At 30.5% G+C, this 17,557-nt stretch overlaps 2 protein-coding genes and 1 pseudogene across 2 annotated transcripts; 1 reads left to right on the top strand and 2 right to left on the bottom strand.

Annotated features, from left to right (window-relative positions):
• Positions 1–398: 398 nt before the first annotated feature.
• Positions 399–2,444, bottom strand: LOC129295032 (uncharacterized). Its single transcript, XM_054933512.1, has 6 exons — positions 2,357–2,444; positions 1,916–2,045; positions 1,626–1,792; positions 907–1,108; positions 637–806; positions 399–535 (listed from the first exon to the last, which is right to left on the bottom strand). Exons 1-6 carry the CDS (start codon positions 2,442–2,444, stop codon positions 399–401), a joined length of 894 nt encoding a protein of 297 aa, XP_054789487.1.
• A 4,731-nt stretch (positions 2,445–7,175) lies between these two features.
• On the top strand, positions 7,176–8,385 carry LOC129295031 (zinc transporter 5-like; annotated as a pseudogene).
• Positions 8,386–15,535: 7,150 nt separating this feature from the next.
• Positions 15,536–17,444, bottom strand: LOC129295030 (uncharacterized). Its single transcript, XM_054933511.1, has 7 exons — positions 17,259–17,444; positions 17,049–17,172; positions 16,788–16,957; positions 16,330–16,618; positions 16,166–16,229; positions 15,691–15,693; positions 15,536–15,649 (listed from the first exon to the last, which is right to left on the bottom strand). The coding sequence occupies exons 1-7, from the start codon at positions 17,272–17,274 to the stop codon at positions 15,536–15,538; spliced, it is 780 nt and encodes a 259-aa protein (XP_054789486.1). The 5' UTR covers positions 17,275–17,444.
• Positions 17,445–17,557: the final 113 nt, after the last annotated feature.

Below are 17,557 nucleotides of genomic sequence, written 5' to 3'. Positions count from 1 at the left end.
CAAATAATCAAACTCAATATTTATTTGAATTAAATATTAAAATTTAAAAGCATTAGTCTCCATCCATTTAAAGTTACAAATTGAAGTCAAAACAAACAGATAATCAACAATTACCCATTAAATAAGATTGTGATTATAAACATAAATAATTATAATTATAACATCATCATCATCATAATAAAAGACTATCCAGCAAATAATGCCATTCTGTACTAAACAATATATGTATATCTTCCATTAAATATCTCATTGATTGAAGTTTCAAAACAAAAATTTAACTGTACTAACGATCAAGCACAACACAAGCACAAAATCCAGAGCTATGAAGTTTAATTTACTACTACTTTACCCAAAAGGAAGTGGGAGTGTTCATTATAATCAAACATAACAGTTGTGTGTCATTGTTTGAAATGCTCAACTTCACTTAGGCAAGTGATCTGGCATTCGATAATCAGAGTATATTCATTAAGATCCTTTAGCGACAAGAATTGACTGAATCCCCATGTATTTCTCCGTTGACTGAGCCATGCTGCAACTGCAACATCCAAAACAACCAATTAATAACGCTCAAAAAAATTGAATGATCACTACAAATATAAATATAAACATTCGTGGGATAAAGATGTTAAAAAGTACCATTCGATTCCCAAGTTCTCGGTGGTACAGATTGATTCTTAACGCGTAATGTGTACTCGGCGAACCATTTCTTTCTTGCCACCGGGCTTTCATCTTCATTCAAGACCAAAAATATGGACAGAAACTCGTTTTTGGGAGACCTATCACCTCTGGGATAAACTCTCAGCTTCCTTAATTACAAATTAAACACAAAACAGAACATTAGCATTAAAAAATTTATGAAGATTCGGGGGGTAAAAACTAAGCAAAATGATTTTTTTTTTTTTTTACCATGTTTTGCCTTTAATAGAGAATGCTTCGGACTCACAAAATTCCTCCACAATCTGCGAGTAATTAGACAACTTCCATATATATGAATCCTTAAATTTGTTATCCAGTGTTGTAAGACATTCCCAATTTCCAGAACACTGAACAACAAAGACCTCAGCTCCAAATACACAAGAATCGTCAACAAGATATCCATTAGTAACGTCTTTGAATGTATCCATAGGAAGCAGTTCATCAAAACCTCACTGTGTCTTCCCCACATGAAAGCGTTTCAACTCATTCTCTACATCTGAAATAATTCAAGGGGGCATCAAGGGTTGCTAATGCTAAGTTCACAACAACACACATAGAGAGAGTGATGCAGAAGGGGGCAGGGGAAAGAAAGAAGAGAATAGAAAAAAGAGAGAAAGGGGATAGAGAAAAATTAGAGAGAAGGGGATCTTACAATAGAAGCAATAGATCAATAGCAATTCCTATTGAATAATATACATGTACAAAACAAATGAGTTGAGATAAATAAATGAAAGAATATTTTTAAAATTCTAAAATTAAATAAAAAGATAATAAATGTTGATAGATAACAATAACGACAATTAAAAAATAAACTAAATTTGACAATTAAAGAAAATATATCCAATCTTCTCAAGTCTTCAATATCCTTTTCAAATATTCAATATTTTTTATTATGTCTTTTTGTTCCCATCATAGAGGGAGCTAATTACCTTGAATGACCAAGTACTGATCACGTATTTGATCGTAAACAAAAAACTTGAAATGGACAAAGACTTCTCGAACAGCATTGAGTTCCTCACGTTTTGCGATTGCCAAGTACATTGATATATGCTGATCTCTGACTTGATTCTTTCCACGAAGATAGACAACCATCCTCCTGATAAGTAGACACAGATTTTGCCATAAATATGGAAAGAAAAACGTATATATATATATATATATATCTATATATATTATAATGCACAATTAACATAGAGAGGGAGTGATAGATATAATTCACCAGTTGAAACCACCAGCTTCAAATACATCAGATTCATAACTTTCAAGCTTAGTAACAGCCAGTTTTGAATATGAATTTATCCTAAGCATGTAGTGAGCAGGTCTCTGCCCTCTCTTTGATCTTAATATTCCTGCATATCAGAGACGACGTTAGAATGTTTTCGTTTGCCGTGAGACCAAGGCGTTAATATATAATTTCGTTCTTAATGCTTCCCCCCCCCCCCCCCCCCAATTTTTGGCCTTCAATGATTATAATATCTTATTTGTTAACCATATTATAGAGATGCACATGAGCTCGGTGTTGGCAAGAGTAATCTCGAACGAGGTTAATTTGATTGAACCAAGGCTAGACCCAACTTGAAATTGCATGTTTTTCTAAAAATAAAAAGTTATACTAAACCACAAAACAAAAATAGTTTACAGTGTAAAAGTATTCACTCACCGTTGCAAATTGTAGTATTTGGCGTTACGTAGCGATTTTCTTCCAATTTGATCGTTTCTTCGCTCATTTCCTTTCTCTTTTTCTCCATTTGCGTCATCTGACTCATTATAACTTGGCAAGGGAGAGGGATTCTCCTGACTAGTAGTCTATGGAAAGAGCTGTCAATAGTCAGGAACCTCTGTGTTACACCTCTATTTATAACTCATCATGGAGGTTATTTTATCATTTAATTTGGACCAATCAAATCTCTAAACATAAATACAATCAGCTGATTTGGGCCACATTCAAGATATGTTATTACAATGATATCTTAAATTGATATATTAGATTTAAATCAATGTTTATGTAAATATAATATAATATACCAAACAAGATCAACATTCACTATTCTTGATAGATGAAAATCTCAAGACGTAATTTCTTTGGGAATGCTCTATTAATTGTCCGTTGGAATATGGGTCGATTTGAGAACGAATCTCCTTTAACATTTAAGGATGCTATAGTGGTATTTTTAAATATAAAAAAATGGGTGAAAGGATAACTTATAATATGTGATAGAGTTGCATATGGACAAGCCCAGACTGGGTGTGCTGTTTAGGTTGGGCTCGATTGACTCCAAAAACTTGTACAATTTTTTTTTTTGAAAGATGTATAAAAAATTCTTTGAAAAAATTATAATTAATGTCATTTAAGATATATTATTTATAAAACTAATAATAGAATCAAAAGTAATATTTTTTAAATTACTTATGATTAACAACTATCAATTATTTTTATATAATATTAAGTTAAAAAACAAATTTCAATAAGAATTTGTCCTGAAAAGCTAGAAATTAGGAATTGGTTAGAAACAAGGCAAAAAAAAAAAAGTGAAGAATATCAATAAAAAAGAAAAGAAAATAGTGATCTTGAAATTAGAAACCTAATGAACACGCATTCCAAAAAAGATTGGGAATACCCGCACCCAATGGAAACAATGGCTCAAAAACTCCAGATATAGGAACCCAAGAGTCGATCAACATCTTAAGTCAATTAATTAATATATGAACCTCACCCTAAAGTCTGCTGAATAAACTCTTTTATAAAATCTGCCAAAAAAAAAATTGTACATCAATTGTCTTTAAATAGAAAATAAGATTCTAGACTAACTGGAAACCCTAAAAGCCCTAAAGCCCAATAATCTGATTAGGAAAAGGAAAGTGACAAGGTTAAGACAAAGATCTTAGGTTAGGTGAAATCAGATTTAGTGGTTTAAAATATTAAAGGACATTAGAGGGATACGGTGAATATTAAAATTGCATATGGTGATTTAGAATTCATTCAAATCAGATTTGATCTAATTTCAATAAATTCAATAGATACTGGGCTTTTTAAGCTGACTCCTAAATAAATAATTGACTAAATCCTAATATGCCATATTTAATCAAATAACGGCACCTAAAACTTAAAAAATAATTAAAAATTCGTTTTGGGTTTATTTAAAACAAGTTTAGACCATTAAAAATTAAATACAAAAGAATGACCACTTACAAATAGACATTAAGGACTTCAATGTCATGACACATAGTGAGAAGGCCCACGCAACAAAAGCCCAAGAACCCAAATTAGGAAACAATTCTGAGGGAACCACGAGGGATGAAGGCTTACGCAGGAGCACACGGATGCGGCGTGCCACTTGGAAGCTGAGGGGAGAATGATTGAGTATATATATTCTGTTATGGCAGAGTAGTGCGTGAGCAGAAATTGTGGATTGTCTTCTCTCTCTCATTTCTTCCTCTCTGGACCACTTGTGGTTTTGCTGTTCTTTTTCTCTGATTTCCTTCTAAATACCCTATGTTGTGAATCATTTATACTATGATGTTAGAATGAACTTTATGTTTTCTGGGTATTTCTCGTTATAGACTGCTCTGAATTATTCCTGAAATGATATAACCAGATTTTATATCCATTTGTTTGTTGAGAAACATCTGTTTAAGTTCATAACAAACATCTTGGGCCTGATGAAACTGGATCCAAACCCATCTCTTCAACTATGCCTAAAATTTAAATTAAATATAAAATAAAATACTATTAATTTGTGGCATTCAATAATCAAAGCTTCTTTCACATGAGAGAGGCGTTTCTCCATTTATTTATCCTCCTTTTTTTTTTTTCAACTTCTCAATTATGACCATTTATCAAATCTATGATTAAAACAAATTTATTTAAAAGAATTACATCAATGGCCACAATTCAAAGGTAGACAGAACTACAGGTTAAAGGACAATTTAAACTTTAAACTCCTATTTAATACATTTTCAATTTTAAACAATTAAATTTAGTGTAGTTTTGCCTCCACAGTTAAATGTTGATTACTTTTTGAAAAAATGGGGTTTGATATGCAATTTTACTCAATGGAGGGTAGGAGAAAAGTACACATTAGACTCCATTTTTTTAAAAAATAACAGACCTTTACTTTAATTTAACAATGGGAGCAAAATTGTTTTAACTTTAATTATTTAAAATTCAAAATGTATTAAATAAGAGTCTATAATTCATGGTTCAAATTACATATTCATCCTCTAATATAATGAAAATTATATAAATAATATGTTAAAATTTTAAATTTTATCATATCTAATATTTTCTACAAATAATAAAGTTATTTTCTTTCCTCCCTATTGTCTCTTAGCCAAGTACTATTTGGTTTCTATTTGTAAGAGGAATTATCGCTTTTTACTTATTTTTTTTATATTAGCAAAATTACATATTTTAATAAGTATTTATTACATATTTTTTAAATCACCCCTTATAATTTACATTAATGAAAGAAAATTAATGCATGCTTATATTGATTAACATAGGGCATTTTAGTCTAATTTTTTTATTTTTAGACATAATTATTATGGTTAACTTTCTTAAACTGTGTGATACAATTTTTTTTTCTTATATATAAAAGCGGAGGGAGTATAAGGAGAGAAAATCACATCCCTCTACTTTTCTCTTTTCTTTATTTTCTCTTTACAATTTTGTTTCCTTCTTATTATTTTTGTTTTAGCCAATCACTGCAGTAATGTCTTAAATTCTAACAAAAAACCTTAAAACAGTAGAAAACCACACTTGTGGTTATAAACAATAACGTCAAAGACTACTTTCTTAGGGACCAATAGAAATTATAAAGCTAATATTTTAAAAAATTGAAAGGTTTGTGACAGATTTTTTAAGTTTGTGGTAAACCATTTGTACGGGGAAGACCTCGAGCATGCTCATATGATAGCTAGGATTTCCTTAACTCAGATATTTAATTTTGTATCATAGATCAACCACCATCTCTGTTTTCAGAGATGGATAATGATGCTGGAGACTAGGGGCTGTTTGGCTTCTGTTTTCAAAAATAATTTTTTTAAAAAAATTAGAACAATTGTTTGGAATACATTATAGTTACATTATATTTAATTATTTGAAAATTATAGTTACATTAACCAATAATTATCATAAGCCATTACTATTAGCAGTTGGTAACGATCACTATTAAATAGTTTTTAGTTCTAAAATCATTTTTAAATGAATACAAACAAACATATTTTCTTTTTTTAAATAATTTTAAAAATTGTATTGTACACAGTTTTTAAAAACAAAAAATAAGAATAGAAATCAAAACGGCGCTAGGTTGTGCTCTCTTGTTTCTTGTTTTTTTTTTCCCCTTTCCATTGCTTTGTTTGTAACTGTTAGTTCTGTAACAGATTTCAGCACTATTCAAAAAGAAAAAAGTTTGAGGTAAACTGCTCTATGTTAAAAATATCAATTTCGTGCCAATCAAATATACATTCATTTAAAAAATTTATATTGTATTTCAAAAGTAATGACTATCAACAGTCAACACGATAAATGAAATTTGAATTATTCCAACAAAGGAAAAATTGATTATTTTATTCGTTATCGTACAATACGAACATGTCGACATTAGAGTGATCTATGGACACACTTGAACACTTGATATATTCTGTTAATTTTTCTCTATAGCATATATATTCTGTATCAGGATTAAATCATGCACTATTTTCTGTCTTTCTCCGTCAAATACAAGGTTTTTAATTTGTTAAATCATCATACATGCGAACATCATAGCATCCAGGATGTCGTCACTCACTAGTGATTCACTTTTTGGATATCTTGATAAAACGCAAATTCTGTTATTTACTTATTTTCCCCACGGTATATGTACATCTTGTTTAGAAAACGATAATAAAATGACGATTTCATTTTGGTTGAAACATAAAAAATACCTTGAATAGTTGACGCAAAATGAAATTAAATTTGTGTGAAAACTTTTTTTTCTTGGGCCAAATTGTGTGAAATTAGGTGTCTTCTTTGATTTTTTTTTTTTCATGTTAATGAGCTTTGATAATTTGTATGGACAGGAGATAATTGTTGGAATAGTTTTTAAATATTTTTTCTAAAACGTTTGAAAATTTTTCTTCTAATGTAATTTATATAATAATTAACTTATAATATATCCCATAAATAAAAGAGTTTTTACTTTTTATGCAATGAATTTTAAATTTAAAATATTTAAGTTATTCTTTTTTAAAACGTTGGGAAGTTATGATAGTAACTAGATTTTCGGGTTGGAGAAGTTATATTCAAATTTTAAATGTTCTTAAATTCAACATTATTCAAATGTAATAAATAATTAAATAGTTTGTCATATAAAATAAAAATAAGCTGCTGATATATTCGCTAACCTCCTTATCATTCATTTTTCAAATATAAATATTAATAACTTATACCCGAACATTTACTTCTGTTGAAAACCACGGTTTGCACCTTTTCAAAGGCCATGGCGAAAAGCACCAAAATCTACACTTTCTTGGCCTTCCTCTTGCTAGTCCTTCCAGCCCTAGCTGTTTCAGAGTGCACATGTGACAAAGAAGACGAAGTTCATGACAAAGCTGAGGCTCTCGAGTACAAAACAGCAGCCCTAGCTTCTATACTCTTTGCGAGTGCAATCGGAGTTCTGATTCCAGTCCTCGGAAAGTTCACTCCGGCATTAAGTCCCGAGAAGGACATCTTTTTCATGATCAGGGCCTTCGCGGCTGTTGTGATACTATCCACCGGATTCATTCATGTCTTTCCTGACGCATTCGAGAGCTTGACTTCTCCTTGCTTGAGTGAGCATCCATGGGGTGATTTTCCCTTCACTGGCTTTGTATCTATGTGTGCTGCCATGGGAACGCTAATGGTGGACGCTTTCGCCACTGCATATTTCAAGAGACTTAATATGAAGAATGGGCATATTGAAGCCGACGGAGACGAAGAGAAAAGTGCGGCAACTAGAGGCCAAGATCATGATCACAGTCATGGATTATCGGTTTCTTCTAGTTCTTCTCATCAACTCCTTCGTCAGAGAGTCATATCACAGGTATATATGTTAGTGTAAGTTTTTCTGAGCGTTTTTTACCTAGAGGTCAGAAAATACTTACATGGAATGAATTAATGGTGAATATGAAGGTATTGGAGATGGGGATCATAGTGCATTCAGTGATAATAGGAATTTCTTTGGGAGCATCTCGGAGTGCTCAAGTCATAAAGCCACTTGTTGCTGCTTTGACCTTTCATCAATTCTTTGAGGGCATGGGACTTGGAAGTTGTATCACTCAGGTAAGTCAAAACTTTACTATGTTCTGTATAAAGTCTTGTAGTATATCATATGTATAACCTTGCAATGTTCTGATTATTACAGGCCAAATTCAAGAACAAAACCATAGCCACCATGGTATTGTTCTTTGCTCTGACAACTCCAATGGGAATAGCGATTGGAATAGGAATTGCGAATGTGTATGATGAGAATAGTCAGAATGCTTTGATCGTTGAAGGAATTTTCAATGCAGCATCAGCAGGAATCTTAATCTATATGGCTCTCGTTGATTTTTTTAGCCGCTGATTTCATGTCCGATAGAATGCAAAATAGTTCTCATCTTCAATTTGGAGCAAATATTTGTGTGCTATTAGGTGCTGGTTTAATGTCCCTTTTAGCCAAATGGGCTTAGATTGAAACTGGGTTGTTCTAATTGAAGACGTATTAAGAATTCTTGTTAGATCGTGAGGTTTCATTAATTTTGATTCACAGTAAACATTTAAATAAGTAGCAATTTTTTTGTTTAATTTGTTGCATATTTTTTTTGAAGGAAATGAAAGAAAAGAAAATGCAAGTCAAATTCTAATGAAATAATATAGTACTCAATATAGAAATTATGTAAAAGCATATCATTTATAAATGGTGTTATTTATTTCAAACTTAATTTGTGCATACATAAGGGCAACATCTAATTTAACTCAAACTTATTTATTTCAAGGCTGCTATAAAATAAAACTTATTTTAATGCTAGTAATTCAAATTTAAAGTGTTTCTATTGAAATATTTTTCAATAAAACTTATTTATATTTAATCCTTAAAAGAATGTTTTTATCAAAATTATTAAAATAATTAAAATATAATAATAGTGAAGGTATAGATTTAATATGTACATAATTATTTTTCATTTAATTATTTAACATGAGAATGAATGTGTAAAGTCATGCGTATTGTGCATAGATGTTAACATTTAAATAATTTTAAATGTTAACATAAATGAATTTTTTAATTGAAATCCTCTCAATTTAGCTTTCAAAAAAATCTAGGAAATAATATGTGCGCACGCATGCATCATGCATGTATATTATAATTTAATGAATTATATATACTTTAAAAAGGAATAAATAGGGTTACGGAATTTTAGTAGAGAGAAAATTTAAAAGAAAGATATAAGGAAAATCAATTTAAAACATTTGATCTCATTTCTCTATTTTTAAATTAAACTCATTAAAATTTAAATAATGTGTTAAAATAATGTTAAAAAAATTAGATAACAACCATCCTATTTAATATTTTAGAAAATTATTTTAGAAGGTAGAAAACAGTTTAAGTTATTTAAAAATTAAAAACCAATTTAGAAAGCACATAAATTTAAATTTTTTTTTAAATGTTATCACAAAATCTAGATAACAACCCATTCTATGTTATAATTTGTTATTATAGCTGTATGGACAGAATGAGGCACAAGCTATTGAAAATATTTGTTTGCTTTTGCATCCTAGCTAGTTCTGCTAAATTGATTTGGAAAGGAAACAATGAAGATTGTTATACTGTGAAGATACTACTAGAAAAAAAAAAATAAGTTATGGATAAAATCATCATCAATCAGTAAAATCTATCACTAATTTTAGATTTAATAATGGATCATTTGTCACTAATTTCCGTCATAAATATGACATCATTAATTTAATAATAGACGTGAATCCATCACTAATTTAGTTACGAAAAATGTGTGACTAATTAATAAATGTTCATCACTAATTTGTTTTATAATCAAAAAAATTTTAAATTTTTTGCGGGTCCAAACACTGCCATGTCACTGTCACACCCCGAAAATTAGATATGACCAGCACAAGATATATGTAAAAACATACATCTCTTAAGCCTTCTTTTATAGAAATTTCAGCAAAACCTCCTCTATAAATAGGTCCTCCTAAATTCTCCACAACAACCATTTACGAAACCAAATCATTAATACTGAGCTCAACTTCTCCATAACAAATAGACAACATAAATTACAATTTAGGATTCTATCTATAGTTAATGTGAAGCACATAAAGCAAATTATAAAAATAATGCATAAACTCACATTTAAATCAAGTTGAGATTTGTCCAAAAAAATTCTTCTACTTCAATGAAGCAATAAATTCCATCAATGATCAAAAGATTCAAGTCTTGCTATTATCTGAGGCCAAAATATTTTTTCAGTTGAATAATGTCCCAACTATAACATTTTGTAGAATCAAAATGAATAAAATACAATAGTCATACAAATTAAATGAGAAAGCAATTCAATGTAAATAAATTTGTAAACTTTGAATAAAAGTTCTATATAATTTAAACAACAAGAACATTTATATTTATAATAACAAAACAGCTTTAACATTTTGATCTTGATAAATTAAAGTGATTAAATAAGAAATAAGAATAACAATATTTACTAATTGAAAACCGTTAAATATGAAATCACCAATTAATTAAAAATTTATATATTTGGGAATTTATCAGAACAATTCACAAATGTGGACACACAGTCCACAAGGGTAAGTAACCAAATACGGCTTATGCCACGAAGACAAACGTGGACACACAGTCTATGAAGGTAAGTAATTAAACACAGCCTGAGCTATGAAACAAATGTGGCCACACAGTCTATAAGGGTAATGCTAACCAAACGTGATTTAAAACCACAAAACAAACACATGTAATAAAACTATAAATATCAAACATGAGAATAGAGCTCACGAAAATCAAACTAGCTAATCTTTGATCATGACGCGCCAAGGGTTAACAGAATTTCCGTTAGCAACTAGTGTTCTGTATAATATCTCCTTCAAATTTATTTTCAAACATGCGAGAAAATCATCACTATAACATTAAAAACTTTTGCCAAAATAAAATTTCATAACTAGTGTCCATCTTTGACATTTATTGAGTACCCAAAAATAACAAGAGTTGATAGAAATAATTTCATCAATTTTTAAAGTATTCTTCGTAAAGAAAAACACATACGCATGCCATAATTTAAATATCTTTTGACATCTCTTTATAATTTCCCAAGATAAAAAAAATTAATAACAAAATATTCAATAATTAACATAGTTGTTATTAAAATGATTTACATAAATATAATATTTTAGGAAAATAATTTTATGGGTAAAGCAGTTGGATGCTATCCACTTACCTGAAATGCTCCCAAATTCTAAAATTTACTCCAAACAACTTTTATCAAATTTTCTCTTCCTTCATACCCCAAGCATAGCCAAGGAGGGACGATGGAAGAAAATCGAAGCTCCCACATCCTCATCAATCAGGCTTCGAATAGAGAGGAGGAGGAAAATCCGGCCACATGTAACAGGGGAGGAGAAAGGTGATCTCACATCCCAAACCTCCAGCAGTAGCAGCGTGGATGAAGCTCCAGCATCCACTCATGCCGGTGACAAGATGGAGACGAAGGAGGAGTGGTGAAAGAATAGGACAAATAGAGGAGTTGATGATCGGGTTCAGATCTGTTTGCCCCCTTTTTCTCCTTCTGATCACACAAAAAAATCAGGAAGGGAAGGAAAATATTTGATATACATGGTCCCCTCTAGGTTTTCTTTAAGGGGTATAAAGGTAATTTCGTAGGGTTGAAAAAAAATGATTCCTTGTGCAGGAGGAAGATTCAATCTTGTAACCTTATGATAGGATGCAAGCAACATTTCCACTAGACCACTAGTCTCTTTTATTGTATCACTCCAAAACTATATAAAAGTACACTTAAGATATTTGATTATAAATTTTAATTAATAAATTTTTTTTTTTTTTTGACAGGGTTATTACAGTCACCTTCCCAATGCATATCTCAAGTACACATTATCCCCGCCGCACGATCATCACTTGGATCTCTAAGTCACATCACTTGTCATGTTAAAAATTTATTTTAATTCTCTTTACTCATGACATCATTTTGTCTTAAACTCAAGAATTCTATCTTTTCATCAGCATGTTTTGCCAGTTGAACTATAATGTCTTTTCATTCTTAATACGTAAATTTAACATACTATTTAATTAAACACTTATACTTAACTTAATGTATTTATTAATATATTTAATATATTATTATTTAAATATATTGATAATATATATTATTTAATATCAATATACATACATACATACATACATACATACATATATTGAAAATAAATATTTGTTTATATCATTTTATATTATCTATGCTATAATTAAAATATTTTTATATCATAAAATTTTTAATTATATATTTAAATTTACATAATAAAAATATTTTTTATTCTTTCTATATTATCTTATATTATATATTTTAATTATAATAAGAGAAAAAAATTATTTGTGCAATTATTTAATTTAGTAATTATTAATATTTTATTCATGTAATTCACTCAATGAATATTATAAATATAATTTTTTTTATTTTTATATAATATTTAAGCACATTTTATTAATTTTTAATTAAACATATCTGTAATAACGCCAACAAAATTTAAACTAAATAAATAAATAAATATATATATATAGGGTAACTTACTTAAACTGTGTTTATATTAGTTTTTGGGATAAATATAGCAAGTTAGAGACTTGGTCAAGTGGCAGCTAAGGAAGGCTTCATATAACAGGTTCCCAATTCGAATCCGGATGAGTACAAAAGAAGGGTTGAATTTTTTTTTATTTTTCTGGTTATGCGAAATTAACATAGTGAGAGTGATTATTTGCATCTCTCTGATCAAATATCACTTGTAGCAAATGCTCCTTTTTTGGACCATTCTTTGGAAAATCAAATTGCTTCTCAAAAGCAACTTTTATACATCTAGAAGTTAATTCACTTGGCAATTCCTCTTGGTAATGTTCTTCAACATCACCATTTAAATGTTCAATCACATTGTGTTTTTGGTGTTGTCTGAGTCCTTGAGTCCTCAAACCATCTTTTTTGGGATGTCATTATGTAAGATCAATTTGGTTTGGAGACTTATCCATTAAGTTGATCTATCTAACTAGATAATATCCAACTTTTTGGAGTTACATAACAATGGCTGACACCAACAACTCAGAGGAATTATCATTTTCCTCCAATTTAATTTGGAGACAGCAGAATCTGGCTTTTCATAAAGGTGTTGTTATACAACCTCCAGGAGAGGTAATCGAAGAATTCCATCACTTGAGTTACTATCTAATGGAAGTTTGTCAGTGGTCTCCAGTTCTTCAGAACCCACCTTTTGTTGCATCATTATTTCAACATTGATTTTGAGCAGAACTGTTGCTGAAGTTGCTCACGTCAAATCGAATGTTAGAATGAAAATTAAAATACAAAACACATGGTTTACCATTCTGCCTTACTATGATTTTTGTTAATGGAGATCATCTACACAGCTATATATGGAGACGTTCAAACAACACAGATCCAGACTGATTTAATCTTTTATGTATTCGGAATGTGTTAGCCTGGATCATGGAACTTACGAGATGAATTCCGTGTAGGACAAGACGGCATGTTATTTTAATGCTTTCAAGGAAGGCTGTGCATTGGTCTATCTTCAAAACATCATCTTCATCAACCTTTGATGCAGGACATTCCCAAGATTGCTTGCTAGTCCCTTTAGTTCAATTATTTTCAATGTATCTCTTGATGATCATCTTTCCTATCATCCTCTTTCTTGAAATTTTGTAAATACTTTAATGATATAACGTTTGTTTTTCTTTACTGTTACATTTGGTTCCAAGAGGAGGAGGGATCCCCCCAATTTGGGGGAGGATTTGGAGGGGCTCCCAACCAAACAAGCTCTAATAGTATTGATCTTTTTATTAAAACAAAAACTAAAAGTTCCGTTAAGATTATTGATATTTTTTTATTTTTGAAAAATATAATTCATTGTAAATATATATATATATATATTAATCTTTAACTAACAATTAAAAAATGAAAATTTCAATAAAAAACAGAAAAATATTAAATTTAATGCATACTATACTACTATTCAAATATGTAGGAATATATATACTAGGCTGGAAAAAAAATAGAAATGTACTGAGCATTCTTAAAGAATACACACAAACACATATATGCTCACACATTTTCTTTTGTCTTTTTACTATTATACACATTTTCACAAATACGTGCGGTGCAGAGAATCTTTTTTTCCCCCTTTTTTGGGCCTGAAGGGGTACAGTGAATATGGGCTATTGGGAAACTAGAAATTTTCATGCATATAGTGGTCAATGGCCATTATTTGAAAAGGTATGATCCAACGATATCATGAGATATGCATGTAGTTAAATTATTATGAAATTTGGATGATAGACATCTTTATTGACTCAAGTTGACTTGATTGGTAAGGAATCCTATCATTTAATTAAGCAGGCGATTGGATATTCGAATTTTAATTCTTGGATACGGAGCATCTTAATTGAAAGCAGTTTATCATTTACCTTTAATCCCCGAGGAAGATAATTTCTATTTTTATCGGACTGTACTTGTACTCACCAAAATAAATAGGCACATTTTTGTTGTTTTTTTAGTTAAAAGGCACAATCGGAATTGAAAGTAATGGAATAATCAAGCTCCATACTTCCAAAAGTTTTATTTTTTAATTTTAAAGATAAAATTAACACTCATAAAAATCAAAGCAATAATAATATTAGGATATTTGTGATATTTATTTATCATTGATGACGTGTGAAATCATAAATCATTGACGACATGTGAAAGAGTATTTAGTTAAATTTGCTTGGCCAAATATTAGTTTCTTTTCGGTTGCCAATCCAAAACAAATAAATTAAGAAGAAAGTGAAACGTTCAACCACATATCCGTATAACAATTAAAAAAAAGGGAAAATTACATCCAAAGATCACTCAAGCAAATTATTTACAGAAAAGGACTACCAAGTCTCATTCTAAGAAACACAAGTCACATTCTTATTTTAACGATAATCTATTTTGCACTTATCTTCATCTGAAAATAATTTTCTTGAGGGATCCTTGAATGTGATTCTCCCTAAAAAAACATTTTATCTCAAGGGTTTTGTTAAGATTCTATCCAGGGGGTTTTGAGATTTTCTCAATTAACATTGCTGGAGGATTGAAGATGCAACGAATGGTTATATTAATATTATGCTATCTCTGTTTTTCTTTTTTCTTTTTTTCCAGCAATAATATTATGCATCCCATATTAATAATCACGGGCAGATGAAAGTTGAGAGTTGTAATTAAGCAACTAGTCATGGGCAGTATACCAAGAAATGCACTGGTAAAAGTAAATCAGAGAGGAAAATATAAATGAGAGGGGGAGAGATAAGTTATAAGTAGTAAATATTAATATTAACGTTAATATATAATTTTCAAAAAATTATTAATATATAAATAATATATAAATTATATCAAGACAATTCACTTCCATTTCTTTCAACTTGCATCAAGAAGGGTTACATGACAACCTTAACACACGCAACCACTTTTCCGACGAAAATGATTCAAGAATTCATTGACGGATTTAATAGAAAAACACACACATACATGCACAACACAGTTCACAAAGCATCGTACATACGAGTTCTCATTTTCTGAATTTTTCAACTTCACAGATTTTTGTAATGTGGCATTCAATAATCAAAGTATCATTCCGATAGTAACCATTGGTTGCATCTTTTAATTCCTCCAGCAAAATGAACTAAGGGTATCCCCAGCTAAAGTTCCCAATGAACCACTTACCACCTGCAAAACAAGGAAACACAGAACAAATAAATTAACTTCCTAAAAATTAAATATGAAAAAAGACTTATTATTCTCAACACAACACACTAAGCTTACAATATCATTCAAAATACTACTCCTTCCTTTTTTTAATATATGCCATTGTAAGTCACATTCTAAAGGTAATTGATGATCCGATCCTCACTTTGCATATAGGAGAAAAATGTTTGTAAAAATGATATAAAATTGGAAAATTTCTTTTTAAAAGAATATTAATGATTTAAGGAGATCGATGTAGTTACAACCATAAGCTATCAACTAAACTAAAATGTCAGGAACCAACACAAATGAAAAGTATAGAAATTATGTACACAAATTGACGTACCGGTGTTCCGTTCCTTACTTTTCAAGGGTGGTTGTTGATTCTTAATGCGTAACGTGTACTCCACAACCATTTCTTTCTTGATGTGGTGCTTTCACCTTCACTCAAAACCAGAAAAATTGAAAGAAACTCATATTTGGGAGTCCTACTGCCGTTTGGATGAACTCTCAATTTCCTTAAAAACACACGACAGGAAAATTTGAAGAATTAGAACTGCAGATTTCTGATGATTAAAAAGACAAAGAACAAAGCAAACAATGAAATCACATCGCTACCATTTTGCGCCTTCAACAGTGAATGATTCGGAGTCACAATATTCAGTTCCAATTTTGGAGAAGTTCGTTAGCTTCCATGTGTATGTACCAAATGATGGATCCTTAATCGCTGGGGAAACACATTCCCAATTCCCACTATATTCGTGTACGAAGATTTCAGTTCCAAACACGCATAAATCATCAACAACATATCCATTAGCGACATCTTCCAATGTATCCGTAGGAACCAGTTCATCAAAACCCCACTCTGTCTTCGCCACATGAAAACGTTTCAACTGCTTTCCTTCATCTGAAAATAAAGAATATTTCGTCTGGTTAAAATTAATTAAACATACAATCCATGTATTGAAATTTCAATGGTTCATGAGCTCCTCATTGAACTAGTGCGAATGAATTGGTTTTGACGTCATCAATCCATGAATATCCCAATAAAAAAATTGTAATTATTGTAATAATACCTTCAATGACCAAGTACTTGTCATGGATCTGATCATAAACCAAAAATTTGAAATGAACCAACACTTGCCAACCAGCAGGGAGATCCTCAGTTTTTGCTATTGCTAAGTAAAGTGAGATATGCCTATCCCTTTTGGCTTCATTCTTTCTATGAGGATACAAAATCATCTTCCTGATGAAAAGAGATCGAGATTATTAAGTAACAAATGAATTAAACAAAATATATTCTAAACGAAATAATTGCACAAAGTGACAGAATTCACCAGTTGTAGCCACTGGCTTCAAACACGTGAGATTCATAGCTTTCGAGCCCAGCCAGTGCTGAATATGACTTTATCTTAATCAAGTAGTGTGCTGGTCCATGTTGTCTATCATATCGAATGAGTCCTGCACAAACGTTGTAAAGGAATTCGTTATGTACCATATCCACATTCGGTAGCATCACTTAAACGTTGCTGGTATTAGACGTATACCGTTAGTATTTTCCATGCCGAACGGATCTTAGTTTACTATTCTTCGCAATTTTGTGTGAAGACTCATAAGACGACGTACTTCATAGTTCATATATACTCGTGTGTGCGTGTAAAGAACCCACAAGCGTCTCTTCGATGCCTGGAATGTTAGTAATTCAATCCCCGAGGAAGGACTTTGAGAACGAAGGTGATTCAACATAATTTATGGTGATCATTAACAAAAGCCTCTTAGGAGAACAAAACGTCACCAAACAGTCTCCAAGGTTCATATAATTTTAAACTAACAATAAGGATTTAAA

This window comes from Prosopis cineraria, unplaced genomic scaffold (assembly GCF_029017545.1).
Source record: "Prosopis cineraria cultivar Desert tree isolate PC_DT_omini unplaced genomic scaffold, ASM2901754v1 PC36, whole genome shotgun sequence".
NCBI lineage: Eukaryota > Viridiplantae > Streptophyta > Magnoliopsida > Fabales > Fabaceae > Prosopis > Prosopis cineraria.
This window is presented reverse-complemented; position numbering and strand designations above follow the sequence as displayed.